This window comes from Zingiber officinale, unplaced genomic scaffold, assembly GCF_018446385.1.
Source record: "Zingiber officinale cultivar Zhangliang unplaced genomic scaffold, Zo_v1.1 ctg106, whole genome shotgun sequence".
Lineage (NCBI taxonomy): Eukaryota > Viridiplantae > Streptophyta > Magnoliopsida > Zingiberales > Zingiberaceae > Zingiber > Zingiber officinale.
In genome coordinates, this window is record NW_024589809.1 from 60,576 (window position 1) to 84,712 (window position 24,137).

Below are 24,137 nucleotides of genomic sequence, written 5' to 3' on the forward strand. Positions count from 1 at the left end.
AGTTTATTAACTTTTGGTGTGCAACCCAAGCGATATGACGGATGGACCCACCAGTTCTGCCAATCAAACGTCCGGTAGCTTCTGAGACAACGGGCCGGGTTGATGTACCCTCTCCCACATACGCGCCGTCAGTCGTTGGCCATCGGGCGTTCTCTTGGTGAACAAGTCAGGATCCCCTACAATTTCCATTTCGAACTGTCGAAGACAAAACGCAACTGGTCCCATCCAACGGTTCTGATGTGAGTTCCAGTTATAATTATGGGGCTGTTTGCAGCGGATCGAGGGGCCATGTCCATATCTGCTAATTTGATCGACTAAGATAATGCTGCTCTCGGCGCCGTTCTCCGGCTTCGTCGCTGCGTCTTCTTCTTCCTCTTCCGCATCTCGCTAGGGTTTCACTCTCCCCTCACTTAAAGCAACGCCATTCCTACTTCTCTCCCCTTTTCGAGATCCATTTCTGATTGAAACCTAATCTTCGTGCACGCTTCTATGATGCCCATGGATGGCTCCGGAGGCGACGGCGTCAGTACTCCTACGTCGGAAGTGACAACGACGACGGCGAGCCATGGACTTAGCGGTGGCTCTCCTCCTCCGTTCCTTAGCAAGACATACGAGATGGTGGATGACCCGGCGACGGATGCGATTGTTTCGTGGGGGCCGGCCAACAACAGCTTTGTAGTGTGGAATACAGCAGAGTTTGCCAGGGTTCTTCTCCCCAAGTTGTTCAAGCATAATAACTTCTCCAGCTTCGTCCGTCAGCTTAATACCTATGTATGCCTATTTCACGGGTCCTTTAATCGTTCTTGTTTTGTTCTCCAAATACTTAAAACTGTAGAAGATATTGTTCTTGATTTTTTGTCAGTGTCTTGTTTTTGGTTCGATTGGTAGAATAATTAGGGAAATAGTAGTTGGAAGGTTCTTAGAAAAAAAACGAAGAAGAAATCTCACCGTCTGAGTTGTGGATAATACGATTTACTGCGTATCTTACTGCGTGAATACATATCGATCACACATGAACAACTCAATACCTTTATAAAGTGTAAATTGAACATGCTCTCATCCTCTGACATTTAGATGAAAAGTTTTTTTTTTTTTTTGCAGTCATAAGTTTAGTTTGTCAAGTTGGGAATATATCAATAAGTTTCTCATTGTCTGACTTCGGTGTTGAGATTTTACATGTTTTTTCTGTCCAAGTATCCATACTTGTTCGAACAGGCATTTATTAGGGGGTGTTTGGTTCAAGGAACCCTGTTGGATTCGTGAGGATATAGGGGCACAAATAATGTGTGGCTCGTTAGATTTAACATTTTAGACATTTACATGTGCATCTAATCTCCTTATGGTATCAAAGAGGTCAGAAAATGGTTGAATGATTGCTATGGAAGGAGGTGGAAATCCTTCTTCCCCTCATTGGAAATTTTCAATTGAAATATTCAGACTAAAACAACTTTCTAAGTTTTATGTGTACATGAACATAACAAAATATTCATGCTATACCTTTTCATTTATCCTCCTAGTCTCTGTATATCTCCCAAAGATACATATGATAATATGGAGTTCTTTATTAATTATATATTGTACCATGGATTTGCTAAAGATAAACCTTTATAATTAATATGAATTATTTAGCAAAAATCATGGTCTGAAATCTTCCCATATGTATATATCAGTTAGTGATAGCTATCTGTGTCTTGATAAACTTGATGGACCACTACTGTATTATTTGAATCTGTAAAGTCATGACACATTTATATTGTTTGGACTTGTGCTAAAGTAGGTACCAACTTTTCCATTGGAGCTTTTATTCTTTCAGAGTTGAGGGTTCAACAGTGCTCATGCCACCCTAGTTTTGACTTTGACATTCAATTACTTTTCATTGATTGTGATCCTAGATACCATCAAGGTTACAATCCGCTTTTATTCTTTCAGAGTTGAGGGTTCAACAGTGCTCATGCCACCCTAGTTTTGACTTTGACATTCAATTACTTTTCATTGATTGTGATCCTAGATACCATCAAGGTTACAATCCTAGCTAAATAATGCTATTAGGCAATCATATTGGTTGAAACTAACAAAAAATCATCTTGTCATTCATCCTCTAACATCAGGAACAAATTTACCATCTCATTTAATTTAAGTATAATCTAGCAGGTTGATGTCAACAATTTTCTTGCAATTCTAGTAGTGCAAATATATTGGCTCTTCATTCAGTTTCAGGACATTTAACTCAAGCTTGGAATGTCATGTTAGCTAACCTTCTCAGAGTTTGTTTGACTAGGGCATCAAAATGGACAACTTGGACCCATTAACCATTCCTTCCGTTAGATCTTGCAACAAGTTGGGCATCATTGGGTCAAGTCGGCTGGAGGTTTGGATTGAGATATGACTATGCTAACAATTTAGGGATAATGAGGAGAGTAGAGAGTTCATGGAGGTTAATATAGGTTATAATATGGCTGAGCAATGTAGCACTATCTGGCAATGTAGCGCTTGGTACCAGTCTGTATTATGCCTGCTATGTGAAGACTTGCTGTACTAAGCAATACAATCCATTATTTAATACCAAGCTTAATAGTCATATTATCCCACACAAACGTTCATTCTGTCATCTTTGACACACTGGAGGGATCATCTTATATAAACTAATCAGTTAAAGCATGACTACTAAAGTTATGGCATTACGATTCAAGTATTACAAATAGACTCATTAAGTTGCATCAATCATACATCACTTTGTCCTTGTTGACTTGACTTTTGTAGGAGATAACTTGGACTGTCAAGCTAACACAGTTAATCAGTTAAAAAAATTAAATGCTCCTGAAAAGATGACTAATCAGTCAAAGCATTGGCATTACAAACCAAGACCTATAAATAGATTCATCCAGCACTATCAGATGTATTAAAATTTCTCCTAATTGCCTTGACTTAGTTTTGGAGGTGATAACTTTCCACACTGAGGTTGTTGTCCACTTAAGGTTGTGCAACATGCAAGTTGGATGAGACTGAGTTGCCTCATTTGAGGGTCTGTATCTGACAGCTCAGAGTTAGGGAGGCCTAGGCTAGACTATAGGCTTGTATTGGGCAATCACAATTAGCCCAGTTTTTTTCCCTCTGACATCATTTGCCATTTCTGCATTCCGTCTCAGCAAAAAATGTTAGGTCAGCTCCAAATGTCATGGTAATTGAATCCATTAAGTGGAAGGTGGGATATAGAGATACCCAAAAAAAAAAGTTGATGTAATGAAAAGTGATGCAGTTAATTTTAGTAATAGTAGTGATATAACTTTGCATATGGGGGAATAAGATTCATGTAATCTCCCCATATAGTTGGGGGAACTGCTTTTTGATGATGACGACGATTGACCAAATACAGATCATTATTGTTATTATTATTATTATTATTGAAAACGAGTAGACATAGAAAAATAAAGTTTTAACCTGAACAGAAATGTATAAATTTTCTACCCTAGTAATATTTGCTTAGAATTATTATATTTTCTTATGATGTTATTGCCTGTTGGGTTATGGAAAAATTCTTGGTGAGAGGCAAGGAGGCTTTAATCTTTTAGCCTGTAGTGCTATGGCCATTTTCAATTCTAATGGATTTCTTCTGCATTTTCCTTAAGTTGATCTGTGAGATCTATTCTTGGAATAAGCTTTCTTCAGTGCTGACTGACACCACATCTCATCACACTGATATGTCACTAATAAGGTTTCATTCCACAGGAGATCAATAACCTTGCTTGGAACAAGACTTTGAACCTTGCTTTAGTGATATTCTAAATTCTGGCCATGCTCCTTATGAATGTTTTCATGTTTCTATGTGATTGTCAAGGCTATTAGTAACCGGTAACCTTTGTCAAATAACAAATCTCATGTGTATTCTTAATGTTATGTTTACTTGTAGGATGGAAGCAGAAGGAAGTTGAAATTGTTTAAGGGAAGGGAAAGAAAAAGAAATGGAATTTATTACCTTTTAATCTATCTCATCTATCTTGTTTACTTGAATGGATCCAAATGGAAATTAATCTCACTTATTTGTCATTATTGAATGCTTAAATTTCATTTTCCTCCATTTTTCTTGATTTGGATGGGAATAAACTTAGAAAAATTGGTTGGAATTAATTTTTTTTCCTTTCTTTTTTCCTTCTATGTAAGCAAGATAAATCGATAAGTTTGTTTTTTCAGTTTACTTTTCGCTCACATTTCAATCCTAGTAAAGACAGTACGAGAGAAATTCTGATATTCTTTGTCAGGCCAACTTACATCTTGACACTTCTAATGGTGCACATTGTCTTTCCTGCTGAATTCATAACATTGCCACTATTGCAAAGAGTCTTGGTATTTAAAGGTTCAGATGGTTGGATCCTAGGCGGGATTTCAAATAGTTGGATCCTAGGTGGGACACCACTATGTTTCACATTTAGAACGGAGAATGGTTGTTATCTGTGTTTGCTTGAAATAGTTTATGCATCTAATGAACCACCTTTATAATTGACTAGTTGATATCCAACTGCATGCAGGGTTTCAGAAAAGTTGATCCTGATCGATGGGAGTTTGCCAATGAAGGTTTCTTGAGAGGGCAAAAGCATTTGTTGAAAACAATTAGTAGGAGAAAATCAAGTCAGTCACATAACCAACAACAGCAGCCACAAACACAGAATACTATTGAGGTGGGGAAATTTGGTTTGGAGGAAGAGATAGAGAGGCTCAAGAGAGACAAGAATGTCCTCATGCAGGAACTGGTCAGGCTGAGGCAACAACAGCAAAGTACTGATCAGCAACTAAACACCTTGGGCCAGCACCTCCAAGGCATGGAACATCGCCAGCAACAAATGATGTCATTCTTGGCAAAGGCCATGCAAAGCCCTGGTTTCTTAGCCCAGTTTGTGTCACAAAATGACAACAATCGACGCATTGTTGGAGTAAACAAGAAGCGGAGATTGCCTAGGCAAGGCAAGCTGGACGGCCAAAGCGATGTGAAGGATGGCCAGATAGTTAAATACCAGCCCTTGATAAATGCAGCAGCAAAAGCAATGGTGATGCAGATTCTAAAATTTGACAAGTCACCTAGGTCGGAATCTTTTGGCAATACCCCGAACTACTTAATTGAGAATTTTTCATCTCCTCCTGAAGGTTTTAATAGCAGAAGTTCGGTAAAGCGAATAACTGGAGTTACTCTGTCTGAAGTCCCTGGAGTTACTCTGTCTGAAGCCCCTACAAATTCATGTGATTCATCTTTGCCCACAACCTCTGGGTATCCAGCAACGTCCTCATTAGCCATGCCATCTGATATTCATTCTTCTAATGCAGCAAATTCTGTGCCTGCTGCAGCGCCTAGTATGAATCTTTCTCAAGTCCAGGCCATGATGCCAAATGGATTCAGTCAGAGCCATGCAGGACCGAATGGTGGAAGCGTTCCTATGAATCCTATTCCAGACTTCATGAATGAGTTGCTAGAAATTGAGACCGATAAGTTTGCTTCTGATGCTGATGTGGATATACTAGACGATGCCGAGAAGCTTCCAAGCATCAATGATCCTTTCTGGGAGCAGTTCTTTGCAGCCAGCCCACTCGTGGGAGATGCTGAAGAGGTTGATTCGAGCATGCATGAACCTGGCGATGCAAGAATAGAATCAGGGGACAAGTGGGACGGCACTCATAACATGGCTTACCTCACAGAGCAGATGGGGAATCTTGCCTCACATACACAGTTAATGCCTGAGATCGCCCACCAGAATCTGGCTTTCTCGAGTACAGACTAATGATAGGAATGGTTGGATGCCACTGGAGTAACAATCATGATCATATAACTGCTTTACTGCTTTAGTTGAGTAAAAGATCATGGTGCAGTTGGCAATCAACTTTCGGATACTCTTAACTGCCAAAGAACTTTGCAAAAATATGAACTCTTTTTTGTTTCTTGCATTCGACTTGGTTCAGTGTCCTTTAACAGTGTAAAATGATGATGAAGAGCTTTTGGTTTGTCCTAGACATATATATTCATGCTAGAAAATACCTAAACAATTCTAGTTATGAGAGATGATGATGATGATGATGATTCACTATGGAATTAACTATATTTCAATAGAAGCCCATGCCATTTTAAACCATTAAATTAAAGAATCAAATCTCATTCCTTCATGTGAAAAAAAACAATAAATCATTTCACTCTAGAGTTTACTTTTTTTTTTTTTTTTTTAAACTATCTTTTAGAGTTTCGAATATTTTGTAAAAAAATTTCGAAGTCGTGAATGCTATTGCTTTGGTGAATGATGACACTAAGAACCAGGGTTTTTGCATTAATTTTAAATAAATTGAGTAAGAACGATTGACAACAACATTAATTATTATTATTACAAAAACATGAAGCTCAACGTGATAAGGTCAGAATTAAGTGAGATTATTGGCGGCGGAGGTGCGGCGATTAGGAGTATTACTCTTCTGGACGTCCTCGAAGCTCCATTCCCTCCTCATCCCTCTGCTGCGCACCAGCCGAGGCTCCTCCGCTTCCGACATCTCCTCCTCCATCAACGCGCTCCCGGTGCTCCACATCCTCCGGTGCTGCCCCGTCTCCCTCGCCTCGCCGCCACCATGGCTGCTGTACTTCGCCGACCCGCTCCTCAGCGTCCCGTACGCCGGCGGCGGCGGCGGAGTCAGGTTCCCCGACCAGCTCCGGTCGACGCCGCAGCACCGTGACATCCACGACAACCCGTCCTGCTCCGAGCTGGCTTTCCTCTTCGGCGAAGGCGACTCGTAGCCACCGCACGAGAGGCAATTCAGACTCATCGCGGCTGTCGTCGCGGCCAGCCGGGCTGTCGGAGGGGGCGTTGGCGTGGATGGAGAAGAAGGAAGAGGAGACGTTGCCTTTCTTATAAACCGGGATCATTCGGTTCTAATTTTAAATTCTCAGCGGTGCCTAATTTTGAACTGGGCTGTTAATTACTTTTTAGATTTTAACCGATGGAGCCGGTCGATCCGATTTCGAACGCACTTTTATTAGGCAGAGAAGGAAACGTGGCTGGAATTGCTTTGACCCAAGTCCTTTAAATCTTGGAAAAGTCAACTACAAATTTTGGAATAGTTTGTTAATATAATGAATATATTCGTTTTAGTTTCTATTTTTATTTTATTTATCTTATTTTTAAAATATATAAACTGGAAAAAAAACTTTGCTGAATTAGGTCATTGACATAAAAATTAAGATTGTTGGTACATAACATAGTTATCTTAACAGATAATAACTACTAGTTTAAGTGCTTTAAATCCAAATTTAGCCTTTCTTTTAGTTTATTTTTTTTCCTTTTGATTTCTTCGTTGATCAAATTTAAGTTCATGTCTTCATAGAGAATTTATAGCTTGCCGCTCTTGTTTCTTGTTTTCCCCACAAATACCTCTGATTCGAATCTTGGTAAAATCGAGATAAATATCTCCCTTATGTGTTAATCACTATTTCAAAGGCCAGTAGCCACCCGTGATTTACCTCCTCCGTATTGACCTTGAGACGGATTGACGAGGACGTTGAAAGCGAACGTACTCGCATTTCAAGATAAAATTTCCACAATTATTTTCCCCACAAATAATAGGTTTAAGATATGCAGCCAATTTAGGTTTGTGAAAACAAAAAATACTTGCGGAATCAAAACATGATTTGACGACATCATCAAGATTTTCAGTGCTCAAAAAGACTGTCGATGGGAACAGAGGACCACCAGGTCTTTCCAACTAAAACAAAATCTATACAGGAGCATTCACTTGTAGAACTGTGAAAATGAAAAAATTCTACAGGATTTACAACACAGCTCAAAACACAGAGTTTACCATATAGACTCTGTAACTCAATTAGGATAGCAGCGAATACATCTCTCGACTTATTGCTGAGTTAGTGTTTCTGAATGTGTAAAGACTACAAGGAATTTGCATTAGCTAGCTCTGAATGAGCATGAGGAACAAGATGTTTCCATGATAATTGCATTAGATGGGGATTTGCCTTGATGTCCTGCTCATCTATTTCTTGTGTTATTTGCAACGGTCCATGCCGATGAAAAAAAAGTGCAAGGCTCATCCAGTCTGTTAATTGGCATATGGGTTGTGAAAAGAGATGCTGCCGTAGACTAACCATCCTTCGGCCACATAAGCATTGGTAACAATGCAGTTGATGTCATGCCTCTTCGCTCCAACATATGAGATGCTGCCTTGATAAGTAGTTTACCTAAAATGCATCGGTTCACAATCAGGAACTTCTTTGCATAAAATAGACCGAGGAAAGACAGGCGATGAAGATAACTTACACACTACATCAGCCAAGGCCAAACACCATGAGCCTGGTCAGCCCTCTTGTATATAGACTTCAACAATGGTGACTCGGCACTTGACATCCAAAAGACAGGAATTGAAGTAATTGCATATATTACAGTTAGAAAATTGATGGCCAAGGGCCTCATAATGCATCGTTATCTTGAGGAAACTACATTCTGGCTGCAATTACTGATGGCAACTTACAAGCTGTTATGAACTGTGATTCTGAATTAACTTATCGGTCTGTACAGCCATTGAAAAGAAGTAAAGAGGTGTCAGTGCAAGACTTATCAGGCAAAAGCTGCTCTGCTTCTGAATTTGACTTAGCAGTTTGTGCCTTATCTGATACAGGAAAAGCTAGTGAGAGGGAAAGCGAAGCTGGTGCATCATCTCCATCAACCACTTCAGCAACAAGTAGCTTATCTTGATTGTTCCTTTCTGTAGCCTTTTGAGTTGACAAAGGGAAGGCCACCTGGTTTATGAGACTTCTTTTATCTCCCAAAGCTAACTCAAGATCAGGGATATTAGATTTAGGCGAATCGTCATCATCCAAAGAAACATAAATTCGGTTGTCTGCCTTTGTACATGTAGGTCCTTGAGTGACATGGAAGAAATAATTTTCAGTATTTTTTGAGCTCTCTGATGTTTCTCCATAGAACAGGCTAGTATTTGTTAAACTAGATGGTACAGGTTGCATTTTAGAGAATAATCTACTGCATGAAGTTTCCTCCGTCGAGTTACAATTGATATGCTCACCATTATCAAGCCTCATCTTTTTATGTTCTTTTTCATCACTCGGAGATGTGCATGTTGACCCATCTGTCCACAGCATTGAATCACCTGTGGTTTGTAACAAATTACCAGAAGAATTTTTTAGTGTATCCAGTGAGCTTGGATGTGCACGTTTCAGTTTAGACTTTGATTCCCAGCTATCTAACATTTGCACATTTCTTTCATTATCTGATCCAAGAAGTGGAAAATAAAATGAGAAGAATTTATATGGATTGAGAGAGACGTGAGTCAAATTACAAGAGAAGACTCACCTTGCCAGCAGATTAACGAAACCAACTTTGAGTGTTCTAAACAATTACCAACCCGTCCACTGCTGCCATGAACAAGGTTTTCATGATCTATTCTGCAATCTGAATCACTAGCAAATTCGTCCTAATATATATCATGTCAGCCGAGTGTGTGAGATAAACAATCAACAAATAGGATCATGATAAAACTAGATAAAATACTTAACTAGGGCTGCAAAACATCAACATAGAGGCTTTTACATGTAATTTTATTTTGCAAGAAAGTCAACCATTGAATAAAAGTAAAAAAAAAAGTTGTACGAGTTGAAAAAGGTCATAGTTACTTGGGATCAGTGAAGAAGGTTTAGGAAAGCAAACTAAGCATTTTTCAGAATAAAGGAAAATTGCGGCATAATCTTCCATGATATGTAATTAGAATTCTACTTGCAGGATTATACTCTACTAGTTGCTACTTAATTACTTGCAACTAGTCATGAGCTTTTCAAATGATCTCAAGTCAGAAGCTAAATAACTAAGATTAATGATATGCAGTGTTATATTAAAATGAGTAGGCTCAGCTAGGAATCCAACCAATTAAAAACTTCAATTGCAGCCGTGTGTATCTTGAAACCCTTAAGGCTGTAAATAAATAGAGTTATTAGTCATCAAAATCCTTGCTCTCTTCTAGCTATTCATATGAAATAAAATTATTGTGATTCATAACTTTAATATAAAAAAAGTAAGATTAATACAATGTGAAAATGAGGTATCATATTCAAACTAGGAAATTAATGTGGCACTGTTTTCCCACATCAGAGATTAATCATGCAGTCGAGTAATATTGGTACCAAATGCACATAGAACACTCAAATAAAGGAAGATGATCAAGTATCACTTATCAATTGCTAGAACTTTAGGATTTAAAAATTTAGGATCTCATTCTAATTGCATTGAACAAGATATGCAAAAGAATTTTTTTCTGAAAAAAATGGTTTATGATTTAATTTTAAACATGAAGTTTACCATTTGTGGAGTTCTATTATTTCTGGCTAGCCTAATCTATTTTACATTGTGTTTTAAGAAAGGTGGTTTTTGTAAGGACTATAATCCTGTCTCCTCTTCTGTTGTTTCATTCATAAACACAATTTCTATTTGAAAATTCTCCTCTTTCACAGAATTACTGATTGAGACATGCAACTCAATAACAACACCAGCTAAGAACACAGATTTATCCTGCTCAAATCAAGTCCCATGAGATCACTGACTGGATAGCCAACCTTGCCCATGCTGCATTAAATGGTATCGGAAATAACATTGTTCCCACATTAAAATTAATCAGTGTTCTATATGGTAGTTAAGGCGGCCGCCTAGGCACCACCTAGGTGGGAGGTGGACCTCAACCGCACCGCCTTGTGTTTAGGTGGTGGTAAAGCGTTTCCGATTTAGACTCGGGCCACGCGTCTAGGCACACGTGATGGGTCCGAATTCGTAGCCGGCCCAGGCGATAGGTCCGGACCCATCGCCGGGCTTAGGCGACGCGCCCACGACGCGTCTGATGCCAAAACACCGAAGCCGATTGTCGAAAAGAATAGGTTTTTTTTTTGAACTTAGGATTTATTTGAAACTTTAGATTAATAATTTTAATCATGATTGAGATAATTTAAATAGGTTTAATTAAAGCCCAATAAAATTATTCTATTAATTTAATATATATTTAAAAAATTATTATTGTTTATTTTAAAAAAACATTTAGATTAGTTTTTTTTTAAAAATTTTTAGTTAATATATATTTTATAGTATTTTTTTTAAAAAAAAATTGGTCCTTTATTTAATTTTTTATCCTTTAGTTAATATATTCTTTAATTAGGTATAAAAATAATAAAAAAAAAAATCAACCGCCTAGGCACCACATAGGCGGCCAAGGCACCACCTAGGCGGCCAAGGCAGTAGGTGGTCACTGTACTGCCACCGCCTACCGCCAATTACAACACTAAAATAAATATATAATGATAATGGAAATAGACACCAAGTCACTCATTAGGGAAGAAAAACCTGTATGAGAATGAACTAAATACTTATCAAGATAGTCATGAATATATATACCCAACACTATCAGCACATATATTTTTGGCATTTGCAGCTTTGGTGACCCAGGATTTGACTCATGAAATAGAAATATTATTGTCTAGTTAGAGAATACCATCAGCCAAGAAAAAGCATTCTCCATTCAAATAAGATGTAATTCCAGTGCACAATCAAATTATCATCTAAGGCAAGTCATGTTATAGCCAAATGCAATGAGCTTGGGCATATCTACTGTGATGCAAATCTACCACTCGAATACCAACTCAACTACGAGCTTGGGGCATATCTACTACCACCATATAACATTGACAATAGTTGCTTCCATCAAAGATGATCCAGCCTATGATGCATGAAGTTGCTTTCTATTAGGTAAGACTCCAAGCAGAGATGATCCTACCATTAACATGGTAGCTTTCTGGTTAACCATGAAAATTTTGAATCAACTTGTGCTTGTAAACATGTTGTATTAGGCAAACTAAAAATCATGAGATGAGAGAGAGAGAGAGAGAGAGAGAGAGAGAGCCTTAGTCCTTAAAGGAAGACAATAATAAAACAAAAATTTAATCAACTTGTACATGCAAATGTGTGGCAACTGGCAAACTAAAGAAAATGAGATGTATTGTTTCAATCTCTCAGGAGAGAGAGAGAGAGAGGCTTACCAAGCTGTAGAGATTATCTTCCATCTCTGGAGGCAATTTTTCAATGTCTATCTGAAGTTTTGGTTCTGGATGGGAAATGAGGACTGAATTGTGCTGGTTCATGTTTCTAGATGTGGAAGCTGCAGGAAAAGAGGATGAAATCTGCTTCTTTTGCACTTCATCATCAGGAACAGCCTGATGCAAGGTATCCTTTAGAAGAGCAGGTTCTTTGTTGGAGACCTCATTATCCTTCCCTGATGTTGGAATATCCTGAAGATCACTGCAGATACATTTAGATGCATCTGCAGTGGGCAATCTGTCAGATTTTGAAACAGCCCTATTTTTGACATCAGATATGATAAGCCTGCTACAAACACCAGAAGCAGTTGCCATAGACAGGTCTTGGGTGGCAGGTTCCACCTTCAAACTAGAAACAGAAGGCTTCTTATTAAGACCAGGCAGATCTATCAAGCTATTTTCCTGACTTCCTCTAAATACACCCCAGAGATAAAATAAATTGTTCCAACCTGAAGTACAGAAAACAACAGTAAATCAGATGTTCATTTATCAAATTTCTTGGTAGGTCCACATAAAACCACTTCCGATATGCAGATCAAGTTTAAAATCTTTTGACCAAAAAAATACACTAAATTGTATATTCTCCCTCGTGATGTAGCAACAGTTAAGGTTGATTCTTACGTTGGGAGTCCTTTGGTAATAGATTTGAAGGGAATATAAGAAGTTGTATTGCACCAATAACACCTACGAGAGCTAGATCATTTTTTAGTATATTATCCAATAGCTTCCAATAATACGTTTCATAACTGCACAAAATGCAACATATAGAACATCAGATATTGTCCCAAACTACAGGTTTTATGGAAATTTGCAATGAACAAATGCACATAATAAACTGACCTCTCAATATTTTTAGCAAAGAAAAATATAGCAACATTATCTTCTCTAGGACTGCGCTCATGAAACTGCAGGGGCCATAAGCTTAGACGAGGTACTTCCTTCAACTGAACTTTGCATGGAAACTGTCCTGCCACTTCAAGTGCTTTGGGTGAGACATTGGACGATAAATGAGCCTGAAAACCATCAAAAACAGCAGGAGGCTTGGCAGCCCTCAACACCTCAAAAGCACCTCTGAGCATAATAAGAAAAAAGCATAAGCATAATGCAGTAAGCTATTAAAATGATTGTGTAACTATATATTTATAATGATTTAGAATTAAACACACTCTTAAACACTAGTAAGAACATGTCATACTGCCAGATGTAGTCCATCTCTGGAATAACTGAAATTCTCAGTAGATCAATGGGAATGGAAGCTTGGCCAGGGAATGCAGTAGGCATTGCCAACATGTCATCTGAAAAGTCAACTGTCCCTCCAGGAACATTTATAGATTTCTTATGATCTTCCATTTGTTTTACATGGGTAGTATATGCTGCTTTACTACAATTTTGAACATCAGTTGTCCTTGCAATGGAAGACAGATTTTTAAAACTTGATAAAATTGTGGCTTCAGAATTTACATCAGCACTGGCTAAAGAAGCATCCTCGGATTGATCAGCCGATTTTCTCTTAGTTCCAGGATTCCAAGTTAACCCCTCAATTACATTTTTCCACTTAATACCTCGGTTATCCATATCCTTCAAACTTCGTTCAGAAGAAGGTTTTGTGGCAGTCATGCGAAGTTTGTCAACTGCACAGAACAGTGCAGTGTGACCTGTTTCATTACACTTATGGCAACGCGGTAAACGATTTTGGACCGGAGCTGCCTGCCTAGAGTTTATAGATGTTTGGTCCTTGGCTTTGACATCTCTTTGTGTTAAAACTGCAGCCTAAGGTGAATTTTTGTGACCAAGTTAATTACATCGTTTGACAAAAAGGAATATCAGTAAATAGCTTAGTTACCTTGGAAACAGGTTGAGAAGTCTTATGATCTTCATTCTTACATAATCTAACTACAGATGTACTTCCAGCAGTTCGAGAGAGCAAAGCTGATGGTTGTATCTTCACTTCAATCGCTAATGAGTCCCAAGAATAAACAGTTACAAATAACATAGATAAGCTACACAATTAATACAGAAGCATTTACTTACCTGAACTAGTTGCATCAATTGATCCTCTTTTACCAGATAGATTGCTTAAATCAGACATCCTGCTTAATTTGTAACCACAGTTTTGAACATTTGAATCAACCTTTGTCGACACTGCCGGAGTGACAAATTGCTGATCACATGTAGAATTTTTCTTATCCAGCATAATCCCACCTTTCACTGGCTTAGAATACTCATAATGTGGTGGGTTAAGTGCATGTACTTTGTTTGATGTCTCAGCATTGGAGAAGCCTGAAGTCTCACTTCCAAATGATGCAGATTTTGTGATTGTCCGGGATGGTCCTTCATTTTTTTTGTTGGTTAAATTAGATTCCCTGTTAAGTTTTAGCTTCCAAGGAACATTATCCAGCAACTGCTTCACTTTTGGCACTTTTGAATTGTTAAACGAATTTGACTTTGCAAGAGGCCCTGAGACTAAAAGCTTTAAACATGTGAAACATGTGAAACTAAGTGTATTAGAAATGCTCAAGCATAAACTATAACAAACCTACCACGTGTTGGTTGCAAATGTGTTTGTATCCTAGATGATTCAAGGCCAGAGGCAGTTTGTGTATGAGAATCTGGGTGATATATTCCTTCTGACTTGCCACATATTGTGGAGGAGATTGGTTTTACCTTCACACTATCATGTTTGTTGTTGTTCTCACATGGGAACTGAGAAGGTTTCTTAGGAACAATTGTTCCAGTAGATGCATCAACTGCTTCACAGAGATTCTCCTTAGAAACAGAATTAACCTCCAATTTCTCTTCCTTTGTCTTAATTGAAATAGACTTAATTGGATCTTTATAGTATCTTCTCACATCTGGATCAGTTGCTTTATTCTCCACACTGCCTTCCTTACTTCTAGTATTTTCTTTTAAATGCAGTGGAGCTTCTGTTGGAGCAATTTGTGCTTCAGTTTTTCCTGCCACTTCTGCAACTTCCTTCAGTTGGCATTCTTCACATAACCACTCACCTTCAGGAACTTCAGCCAACATTATTCGCATGCAGTAGCTGATCAAAAGAAAATTTTTATGAAACATAAGAGTTTTATGAAAAGCATCTCTTTAAAAAGCAAAAAAAACTTACATATGCTCAGCCCCATCGCTGCATCTGCTACAGATAGCAAGCAACTCATCCTGACCTGCATCCCCACATATATCACAGACTTTTACCTGCAAAAATATCACATAAAACACACTAAGTATGTGTCATCATAAAAAGCATGTAACTAGGATCCTTAACCAACTAATCATGTATTTACTTCCTTTTGCAACGACACACACATCAGATATGGAGAAGTTCAATTTAATTGCAGTGTCCACATTTTGATGTAACATGAGAACAACACTTATAAACTTGTAGAAATGTAGCTTTACATAGAGTTCAACAGCAAGATAACGAATAGATTAGCCAACCCAAATAGTTGGGACTATGTTTTATGGGTCTTTTCTTCAATGTCATTGTTATGAAAATATCTGGTTAACAGATTATAAAGAGTTCTGATTCAGAAAGATAAGGAATTGCTTAGCTGACCCTAAATATTATTGTCGACAAGATTAAAGCCTCCATTATATGTTAAAGATTAAAACATATTACCAATTTCCACATGGTTGGTTAACAGATTAAAGATATATACATCATTTACAAATATATAGTTAAAAAAAGGAAAGTTAGCATTTTTTGGAACCATAAAACCAAAAAAATCCACAGAAGCGTGAGAAGCAATAAAAACAATCCTTTCAGCAAACAAAATGTTAGCAAGATTACCCTACAAGTAAACTTGAGAAAAACACTTAGCAATTGATAAACATAATAGAATCAAAGATAAATATACGTCACTATACCCACACCTTCATCAAAGGTGAAATCCTTGTTCATTAAGATGCAGAACTTGTTCAAGTTCAAGACTAATTTGTCATGAGTCAATAAAACATCTCAATAAAAAAAGTTCCTACAATATATATATATATATATATATATATATATATATATATATATAATATAGAATACAAAAGTGAAGAAATTGTGATCTTACATCATCTTCAGTTTCTGCTGAAACTTCAGTCTCAAAATCTGGCTGTAAAAGCACCTGAGGTGTCTCAGAATTTGAGTTGGGGCTATCAGCTTGGTCTTTACTTTCCCTTGATTTTACTACCTCTTGCAGCTTGAATCCACTGCTGCAATTTTCAGCATCAATGCCTCCCAGAGAAACTAATTGAGGATGAGTATTTCCACTATCTTCTTTGCTAACATCGCCATCTGCAGTATCTTTTTCCCCATTCACATTGGCCATGGTTTGAGAAAGATGTGTTCTCCCTGGTGAGCCTGAACAAAAAAATTGGGATTTTGAAGATATATTACTACTTGAATGGGGGTCTTTTGAGCTGTCGGTATTGGGATAAGGGTTGTCATCTTCCAAACAAGATGCACTACTATTCTTCAACATAAGTGTTGAATTTCCTATAGGGTTAGTATGATTCTCTTCAGATTCATTATTATTATAGTGATCAATAACTTCTTTTTGAATCTCCTTTATGCCATTTTTCTCAAGTGAAGATTCAGATGATTTGGCGTGGCATCCTATAAGTTTCTTCTCTAATTCCGCAGGATGATCATGATTTGCATTGCTAGAATCGCTTAATACAGCATATGGAATATTGTCCCTTTGGCACTTTTTATGTTGTTCATCAGCAATATTTGAAGTTCTTCTGTTATGCAAATCTGATGTTTTATTGCTGTCTGAGGAAAAAAGACAATCATCAGTAGAGTTCATTTGTTCTTGTTGGAAATTGTTATCTTCAACTGCATCAAAAGTAGCCTTGCGATCTAAGACAACCTTCTCAGATGCAACATGTACTGCTGGTGCCACAATTGTTTGTTTACTTTCAGCATTTTCAACAAATGAATCATGTACCAAACTATTATTTTGTGGATGACATATTGTGCTTTCTTCTTTCTTCTGCACATTATGTCCTCTACTCTTAACAGCAACATTGATCAAAGAATCATCATCTTCTTTCTGGGAAGTGATATGTTCTGAAGGCCCACTATCAAGGTTCAACTCCATCTGTGGTGAAGGCCAATTGAACTGCAAACACCATGCAAGGAGAAGAACACACGTTGCATGTCCCAGATTCTAGCCAAGTGTGAGAATCCTCAAGTACGTTTAAGCATTTTGATCAATTGAGCATATCACTGTGTAAGAACAACAGCAAAATAAGACTATATGCAAGTTGAATCACATGCTTTGAAATAACATGATAAATTGCATTACAATAAAATAAAATAAAATACATGTTTCATCATTGACAAAATCCAAGACCATTGGTTTTTGTTAGTGTCACAACCAAGTAAATTTACTACAGACAAATAAATTTTGAAGGTGGCCAATGAAAATTTTATTTGATGTAATAGACAAGATTAAAATTGATTTTGATATTAATGATGATATAGTCTTCATAAAGCAAGTGGAAAAGGATAAGATCCATAACCAACACCGAGTAGTTGGGACAAATAAGACTTTGATGACAATGACACTCAAGTGCATTTACTATGAGAGTAGTTATACCCAAGTTTTTTTATTGAATTAAACTAGTTAGAAACTTAATCCTAATAATTTGAGGCATGTTTTAGTATTTTCTTAGGCCTTTTCGATGGAAGAATTGGCTTGTGTATCATATGGGCAAACTAGAAGTAATTAACTAAAGAGACCGTTAGTGCAACGAAATCATGGTTAGTCTAATGGAATAATTAGGCTCATATAAGTTTGTCTTCTAGTATTGTAATGAAATAAACAATAACTAAAATGGTAACAAAGGCATATTACTCATTCTAAGATTGAGTGAAAAAATTATCTGAGTTGAAATATCTCATAAAATCTGTCCTTTGAGGATAGTCATATTCATCAAGGTTGCTTGTGTGCAGCATTTACCAACCAGTATCAACATCATCTAAAAAACTGGTCTATAATCCACATACATTACCACAATCAGGATACAATAGCTGACACACTAATCCAGATAAAAAAACAACTTATCACCACCATAAACAGTCACATAAATTACGGACAACATAGTCAAGGGGGTCTTGTGTGCAGCATTTACCAACCAGTATCGACATCATCTAAAAAGCAAGTTCATAATCCACATACATCCACAATGAGGACATATTAAGCACACTAATAAAAAAAAATTATCACCACTATAAACAAGCACATAAATTAAGGATACTTACAGACACACTAAATTTTCACCATCATCTATCAATTTCCTTATCTAGTAGAACAAATGCAAAGGAGGTTGAGCAATGCAGCAGTATTAGAATGTCCCAAAACCACAAAGAAGAGTAAATTAGATGGGAAAAAAGCCTCAATAATGAAACAATAACTCAAGAAAGATAACCCAATTTCTCATTCCAATTGATCACAAAAGTATTTCGGCGTCAACAGCAGAGCATAAAAAGCAAATCAATCAAATCATTCCGTCAAGTAAACTAGTCCGAATACAGAAAAGATCCGATTGATCGAATAGATGAATGCAGAGTCATGATCAAGAGTAGTAAAGGGGGTACTTTTTCATGCCTCCGGTTGCGCCAAACTCTCGGTGGCTTACTACAGCTATTCCAGGGCGCGCGCTGGTCGATCTCTCATCATCCCACGCCTCCCGGTATCAGCTCCGAATAGGGTTCCGGTACTTACCGCCTGATGCGAATTAATCCCCGCGGCTCCCGAGGAGAGGAGACGCCGGTGAGTATCGGAGAGAGGAACGACGAAGCGAACAAAGAAGAGCAGATTAAGCTTGCGCGGGAGTCAGAGAGAGTAACCGTTCACTTCGAGGAGGCGTTTCAATGGCGACGAGGGCGATGAGAGGGAGAGAAGGGAAGGGGGTGAAGGCGAAAAGGAAGAAGAGGGATGTGCCGCAGAAATAGAACATGGAACCAACCCTTGTCACGTGACTTAGACGATGTCCTGATATTTTTGCGTTTTAGATAAATATAGTAATACTTGATTATTTATTTATTTATTTTAAAAAATAATAATATTCAAAAGGTTTTAAAACGTACGAAAGCAGTTGGTGTCCATCGACTAGATGGGCTTGGGCTGATTTAGTTTGGGGGTTGGGCTGGCCCGAGATGGCTCAGCCTGCAGAGAAAGCCCAGCACAGAAATCCCTGAGTCGTACCAGTACAACACAAACCCAAGCTGAGCACGAATCTAACTCAATTCGAGTCATATTAGATTGATTTTATTCTAGTATAGTTTCGATGAAGCCACAAACTAATAACTCGCATTGATCTCAGCCTCTTAGAATATGAAATGCACTCCATAAAATGAACTTCACACTCATTCATGCAGCAAACCGCAAACTGTAAAAGCAGAAGACAAGCTCTGTAATCTTCTGCTGCAAAGAAGGTGAAGGAAACAACACAGCAAGAGCTGGAAGAAGAGAATTCAAGAGGGCAATGATTGCTGCCGTATCCTCGACTCCATGGATTCAGTTACTTTGTTTCCGATCAGTGCTTGTGGAAGTCTGCCAAATGAATAAAGATCATCTTCTGTCATCTGTCAACTTAAGATCAAGGAAGAGGACTGGAAATCTGTGAGTGTTTAAGAACATTTAACTCACCCCAACTGAAGTTACAAAGTTGCAGACTGCACATTTCACTGATCTTGCTCCATATTGGTACATCAATAGCATACGGCAATTTCCACACTTTACATGTGCCACTTGATTTGCTGTATTTCAACATGTAATAACTCTCAATTCATTCAGATGAAATGCATGGGTTTCAAGTTTGAACTGGGATAGAGGCAAATTCCATACTGACAACAAACACTTGTTTCGGCAATAGACGAATCGAATAACTAAGCTTTGAATCATTCTCCTCACCTTCTTGAGCCAAGTTAACTGTGTGGCAACAAGAACAATGGACGCTAGTTGCTCCGCGTATGAACATCAGGAGAGTGTGGCATCCTCCACAAACTAATCGAGCCATTTCTGTACCTGTTGTTGGATATACAGTGATAATAGCAAAAGGTTCAAATGGTTCAGTTATTACAAAATAAAAAAGAAGAGAAAATTAAGAAAACAATTTAGATCAGGTACTATAGCTCAAGGTTTCAGCTGCATCAGTGTTATGACATGAACTTAAATTAACCTTGAAACAATCTAATGCTCCAATGAGTACTCTTAGATCCAAATTTACATCAATAACTTTTCATTTAAATCTGTGAGGATCCAATTAGTGCTCAATGAGGAAGAGTGTACCAGGAGGTGGCACAGCAGTTACTGCACTGCAAACGGCACAGCATACTGATGCTGCTCCCAGAGGATACGCAAGGAGGTTTCTGCACCCTGAACACACAAGCTGGCTTTGTACACCTGAGAATCAAAAAGAGAACTAATCTACACAGGGATTTTGTCTCATGGGAATGTTGAACAACACGACTCAAACTTTTGTTTCCCTTTCTCAGAAAAGTTGACTACAGTTATATCATCAATTTGGAGACTTGAAAAGGGTTTACACAGGCATTGTTTCAAAGACAACATGATCATACAAAACTTGCCACAAAATGGGAACATAATAAGCTTCAGAAAATTGTCAAAATATATAGAAACAATGGAACTTATTCAGGATATACAATACCATTTGATAGCACAGGAGGTGTTGGATACGGAGCAAGAGGAACTGACATTGCTTGCTTATGCTATGCCCTGACTACTCTCGCGACCTACATCATAATGATCTTCGTTCCTCACTAATGAAGGACCAAAGCGCATGAACTGTCTTTGTTCATCTTTTTCCCATCCAGGAAGGCAGGAACTGATTGAGAAAGACGTGTGAAGTTAATTGCTTGCTGCAATCTGTCTGCAGGTTTTGACTCACGAAGCAGGGGGCGACCCCATGCACGTGCCACCAAGGTACGTCGGAACTTGCGGTTGAGGCAGCGCCGCGTCTGGCGTACGTTACTGGAGTCGACCGAGCAGTAACAGTTTACCGGTCCATGGGTCCTCATATTTATGGTAAAATCCACGTGTCCTTATGTAAAATTTTCCCTATATTTATCGTATAAACCAGCCAAATAATTCTGCAGTTTTAGGGCAATTCCTTAAAACACTTTAATTGTGTTTTCTTTCCTTTTAATTTTACCAAGTTCCTGCTTACAAAAATACTCTTAATATTTTATATATTTCCTGCAGTCTATACTAAAACTTAATAATCATCCATAATTTATCTCCTTAATCTAACCATTTATATTAAAGATTAATAATTATCCATAATTTACATCCTTAATCTAAGAACGGATTGACAAGAATGTTGAGATAAACGAATCACCTGTATCACTTGATTGTTATTGTCCAAGAATATGCATTGTTCATTTAAACCTTGTTCATCATATGATCCCACAGTAACCAACCATTCACAGGAATTATTAAGTATAAGTGTAACTAAGAAGTAGGAACTCAAAATCCAAATGACACAATCATCAAAAAGTATATAGAATCAGTTATACAGAGTTTTAGAAATGAGAGCTGCTCAACAGCTAATCCAAAGAACCTTCAATGCCAAACTATTTGTTGAGAAGTGAAACATAACTCTAAAATTTCAGCTGTTGATCCAAAGCATCATCGAATTACACAATTGCATTTGCTGCACTTGCAATCCTTGGCCACAGGTCTGCGCATTCCTTTCCGATTGGTCCAGTAATAGCAGATCCTGAAACAATCAAATGAGTTACAAATACAGTTTAAAACTTATATGTTCTTTTGTCTCTTTGATAGTGCATAAGCATGCGCATACCTTTCATTTCTCCCTTGGGGTTGACGATCACTCCAGCATTGTCTGCATGATTGGAAAAGCAAAAGTATCAGACGACTGAGAATGTGGGAGACGCTGTAATGTTACAAAAAGAGAACAAAAGAGAAGTTGTAAGTTTGACATCAGTGCAAGAATATACTTGGAACAGGATAATGTACAATTTAAGAATGAAATGATTAATTTATCTTACATAGAACATGGAAGAATGCAGAAATAACCAGAGCATAGACATAATACCAGCAAAATAAAAAATGAACCAGTGGTGCATCAAAAAATTAACAATTTAGGTACCAAATTGCCAATGTGCAGCATATCCAATATCATGCAGACCCATACATCAAATGTGAGGGAAACAAGTATACAAGCAAACAAACTTCATATAATAAGAATATAAAGCAGTACACTATCATGTGGAAGGAGATAGTGGTAGTAGGTGGCAAAAAAAAAACAATAAAATGAAGAATCATATTGACAAAAAAAATCTGGCTATTATGCCATTAAACCAGGTGAGATATTGCAAATCATCTTAATAAAGGTCTAATTCAAAGTGTGCACAACTCATGAAAAAGAATTCGTGCTCCAAAAGTCATCAGAAATTTGAGCATGCCAGCACCGCCAAAGCCTATACTACTTGATAATGGATTTAAAATTCAGATACCAAAGGTATAAAGTATATTAGCTACTTTGGGGCAAGCATAATACTGGTGCAATGCAGAGAACAAAGAAGGCAAATGAACTGCAAATATTAAGCAATCTATGAACAAACTTAAGCAATATAAGCTCAACCTCTAGTAAACACCCTTCCCCCTAAAAGAAAACACAATTCGCTCTATGCTGTTTTTTCCCACGACATAACTTGAATGTTTGCTCAATATAATTGCTGAAATTGTGATGTTGTCAAGAACTTTTGCATAGAAAAAACTGTAACCTCTCCCCGTAAACAATAATTAGTGCCCTCGAACTACATTAAATCTCTATGGTCTCAAATTACATTATAAGAGAGAGTTTCTGAATCTCAAAAATACTGCATGGAATCGTATATCAGCTTTAGGAGACAAGTTAAGTTCTTTCTCCACTAATTACTCATCAATAAGGTTCATTCCAAGTATATTACGATGCAGTCAGTGGTTCACAAAAACAACAACTTGCGACCAGTTATGAAATAGTTATCACAAGTAATCGATTTGGAAATAGAGATCAATCAGCGTACCTTCAAAGTACATGTAGACGCCGTCCTTTCGGCGCCATGGCTTGCGCTGACGAACGATTACAGCGGGCATGACCTTCTTCCGGAGATCAGGCTTCCCCTTCTTGACAGTCGCCATAACCATGTCCCCGACGCAGGCCGAAGGCAGACGGTTGAGGCGGCCCTTGATCCCCTTGACGGAGATGATGTAAAGATTTTTCGCTCCGGTGTTATCAGCGCAGTTCACCGTGGCGGCCACCGGCAGACCCAGAGACATCCGGAACTTGTTACCCGCCGTTCCTCCGCGACCTGCAAACATACACGCCACGAATCGAAATAAAAAACCGAAAAAAATTTCAACCACACAACGACGGAGATGTTCTTATCAGAGCCCGCAGAGCACCTCGCTTCGACATCTTGGAGTAACAGAAAGCACGGCGACCACGAGAAGCTACGAAATGGCTGCGCCGTCGCTCGACCTTTATGTTGGTGATCTAGGTTTCTCTCTAGCGTTGCCGCATTTTACGATAAAGCCATTGGGCCTGAGGCAGTTGGTCACTGGGCCTAGTGATCATTAATTGAAATTTATTAAACTAATATATTATATAAAAAAGTAAATAATTATTATCGTTGTGGACAGAAAGATTTTTCATTTTATTATTCAATTCAGAAATACTCAAAGTTTTAATAATATTAATATGAGAATGAAAATTTCTGATTGGTGGTAAGACCGGGGGCAATTGAAAATTTCTATATATATATATATATATATATATATATATATATATATATATATATATATATATATATATATAAAATGAAATAGCAGAAACAATAATCATCCTCAAAAGGTAAAAAATAATAATAGTCCAGTAGCATTTTCGTGCAATTTCACTAGATAGTTTGCCTCTTCAATCTTGATTGCAATTGCAAATGTAATTATAATATGAGACGAATCCAAAAATTTTAAAAAAAATAGGCTTG

The 24,137-nt window shown here is 37.7% G+C and overlaps 4 protein-coding genes across 6 annotated transcripts; 1 reads left to right on the forward strand and 3 right to left on the reverse strand.

Annotated features, from left to right (window-relative positions):
- Positions 1-277: 277 nt before the first annotated feature.
- LOC122035782 (heat stress transcription factor A-1-like) lies at positions 278-5,992 on the forward strand. Of its 2 annotated transcripts, XM_042594887.1 has the most exons (3): positions 278-392; positions 515-771; positions 4,524-5,992. In XM_042594887.1, exons 2-3 carry the CDS (start codon positions 616-618, stop codon positions 5,763-5,765), a joined length of 1,398 nt encoding a protein of 465 aa, XP_042450821.1. In that variant the 5' UTR covers positions 278-392; positions 515-615; the 3' UTR covers positions 5,766-5,992. The 2 variants fall into 2 exon arrangements, with proteins under 2 accessions (XP_042450821.1, XP_042450820.1); XM_042594886.1 differs by having other exon boundaries at positions 284-771.
- A 1,684-nt stretch (positions 5,993-7,676) lies between these two features.
- On the reverse strand, positions 7,677-19,075 carry LOC122035777. Of its 2 annotated transcripts, none has more exons than XM_042594882.1 (13): positions 18,720-19,075; positions 16,186-17,345; positions 15,237-15,322; positions 14,659-15,161; positions 14,150-14,575; positions 13,962-14,074; positions 13,314-13,888; positions 12,959-13,189; positions 12,740-12,864; positions 12,062-12,567; positions 9,342-9,462; positions 8,292-9,258; positions 7,677-8,212 (listed from the first exon to the last, which is right to left on the reverse strand). In XM_042594882.1, exons 2-12 carry the CDS (start codon positions 17,215-17,217, stop codon positions 8,534-8,536), a joined length of 4,443 nt encoding a protein of 1,480 aa, XP_042450816.1. In that variant the 5' UTR covers positions 17,218-17,345; positions 18,720-19,075; the 3' UTR covers positions 7,677-8,212; positions 8,292-8,533. The 2 variants fall into 2 exon arrangements, with proteins under 2 accessions (XP_042450816.1, XP_042450815.1); XM_042594881.1 differs by having other exon boundaries at positions 14,150-14,581.
- A 348-nt stretch (positions 19,076-19,423) lies between these two features.
- Positions 19,424-21,486, reverse strand: LOC122035779 (protein LSD1-like). Its single transcript, XM_042594884.1, has 5 exons — positions 20,795-21,486; positions 20,416-20,529; positions 20,038-20,151; positions 19,774-19,883; positions 19,424-19,677 (listed from the first exon to the last, which is right to left on the reverse strand). The coding sequence occupies exons 1-5, from the start codon at positions 20,841-20,843 to the stop codon at positions 19,642-19,644; spliced, it is 423 nt and encodes a 140-aa protein (XP_042450818.1). The 5' UTR covers positions 20,844-21,486; the 3' UTR covers positions 19,424-19,641.
- Positions 21,487-21,578: 92 nt separating this feature from the next.
- Positions 21,579-23,705, reverse strand: LOC122035778 (60S ribosomal protein L23). The gene is made up of 4 exons (XM_042594883.1): positions 23,557-23,705; positions 23,178-23,462; positions 21,950-21,991; positions 21,579-21,865 (listed from the first exon to the last, which is right to left on the reverse strand). Exons 1-4 carry the CDS (start codon positions 23,567-23,569, stop codon positions 21,783-21,785), a joined length of 423 nt encoding a protein of 140 aa, XP_042450817.1. The 5' UTR covers positions 23,570-23,705; the 3' UTR covers positions 21,579-21,782.
- Positions 23,706-24,137: the final 432 nt, after the last annotated feature.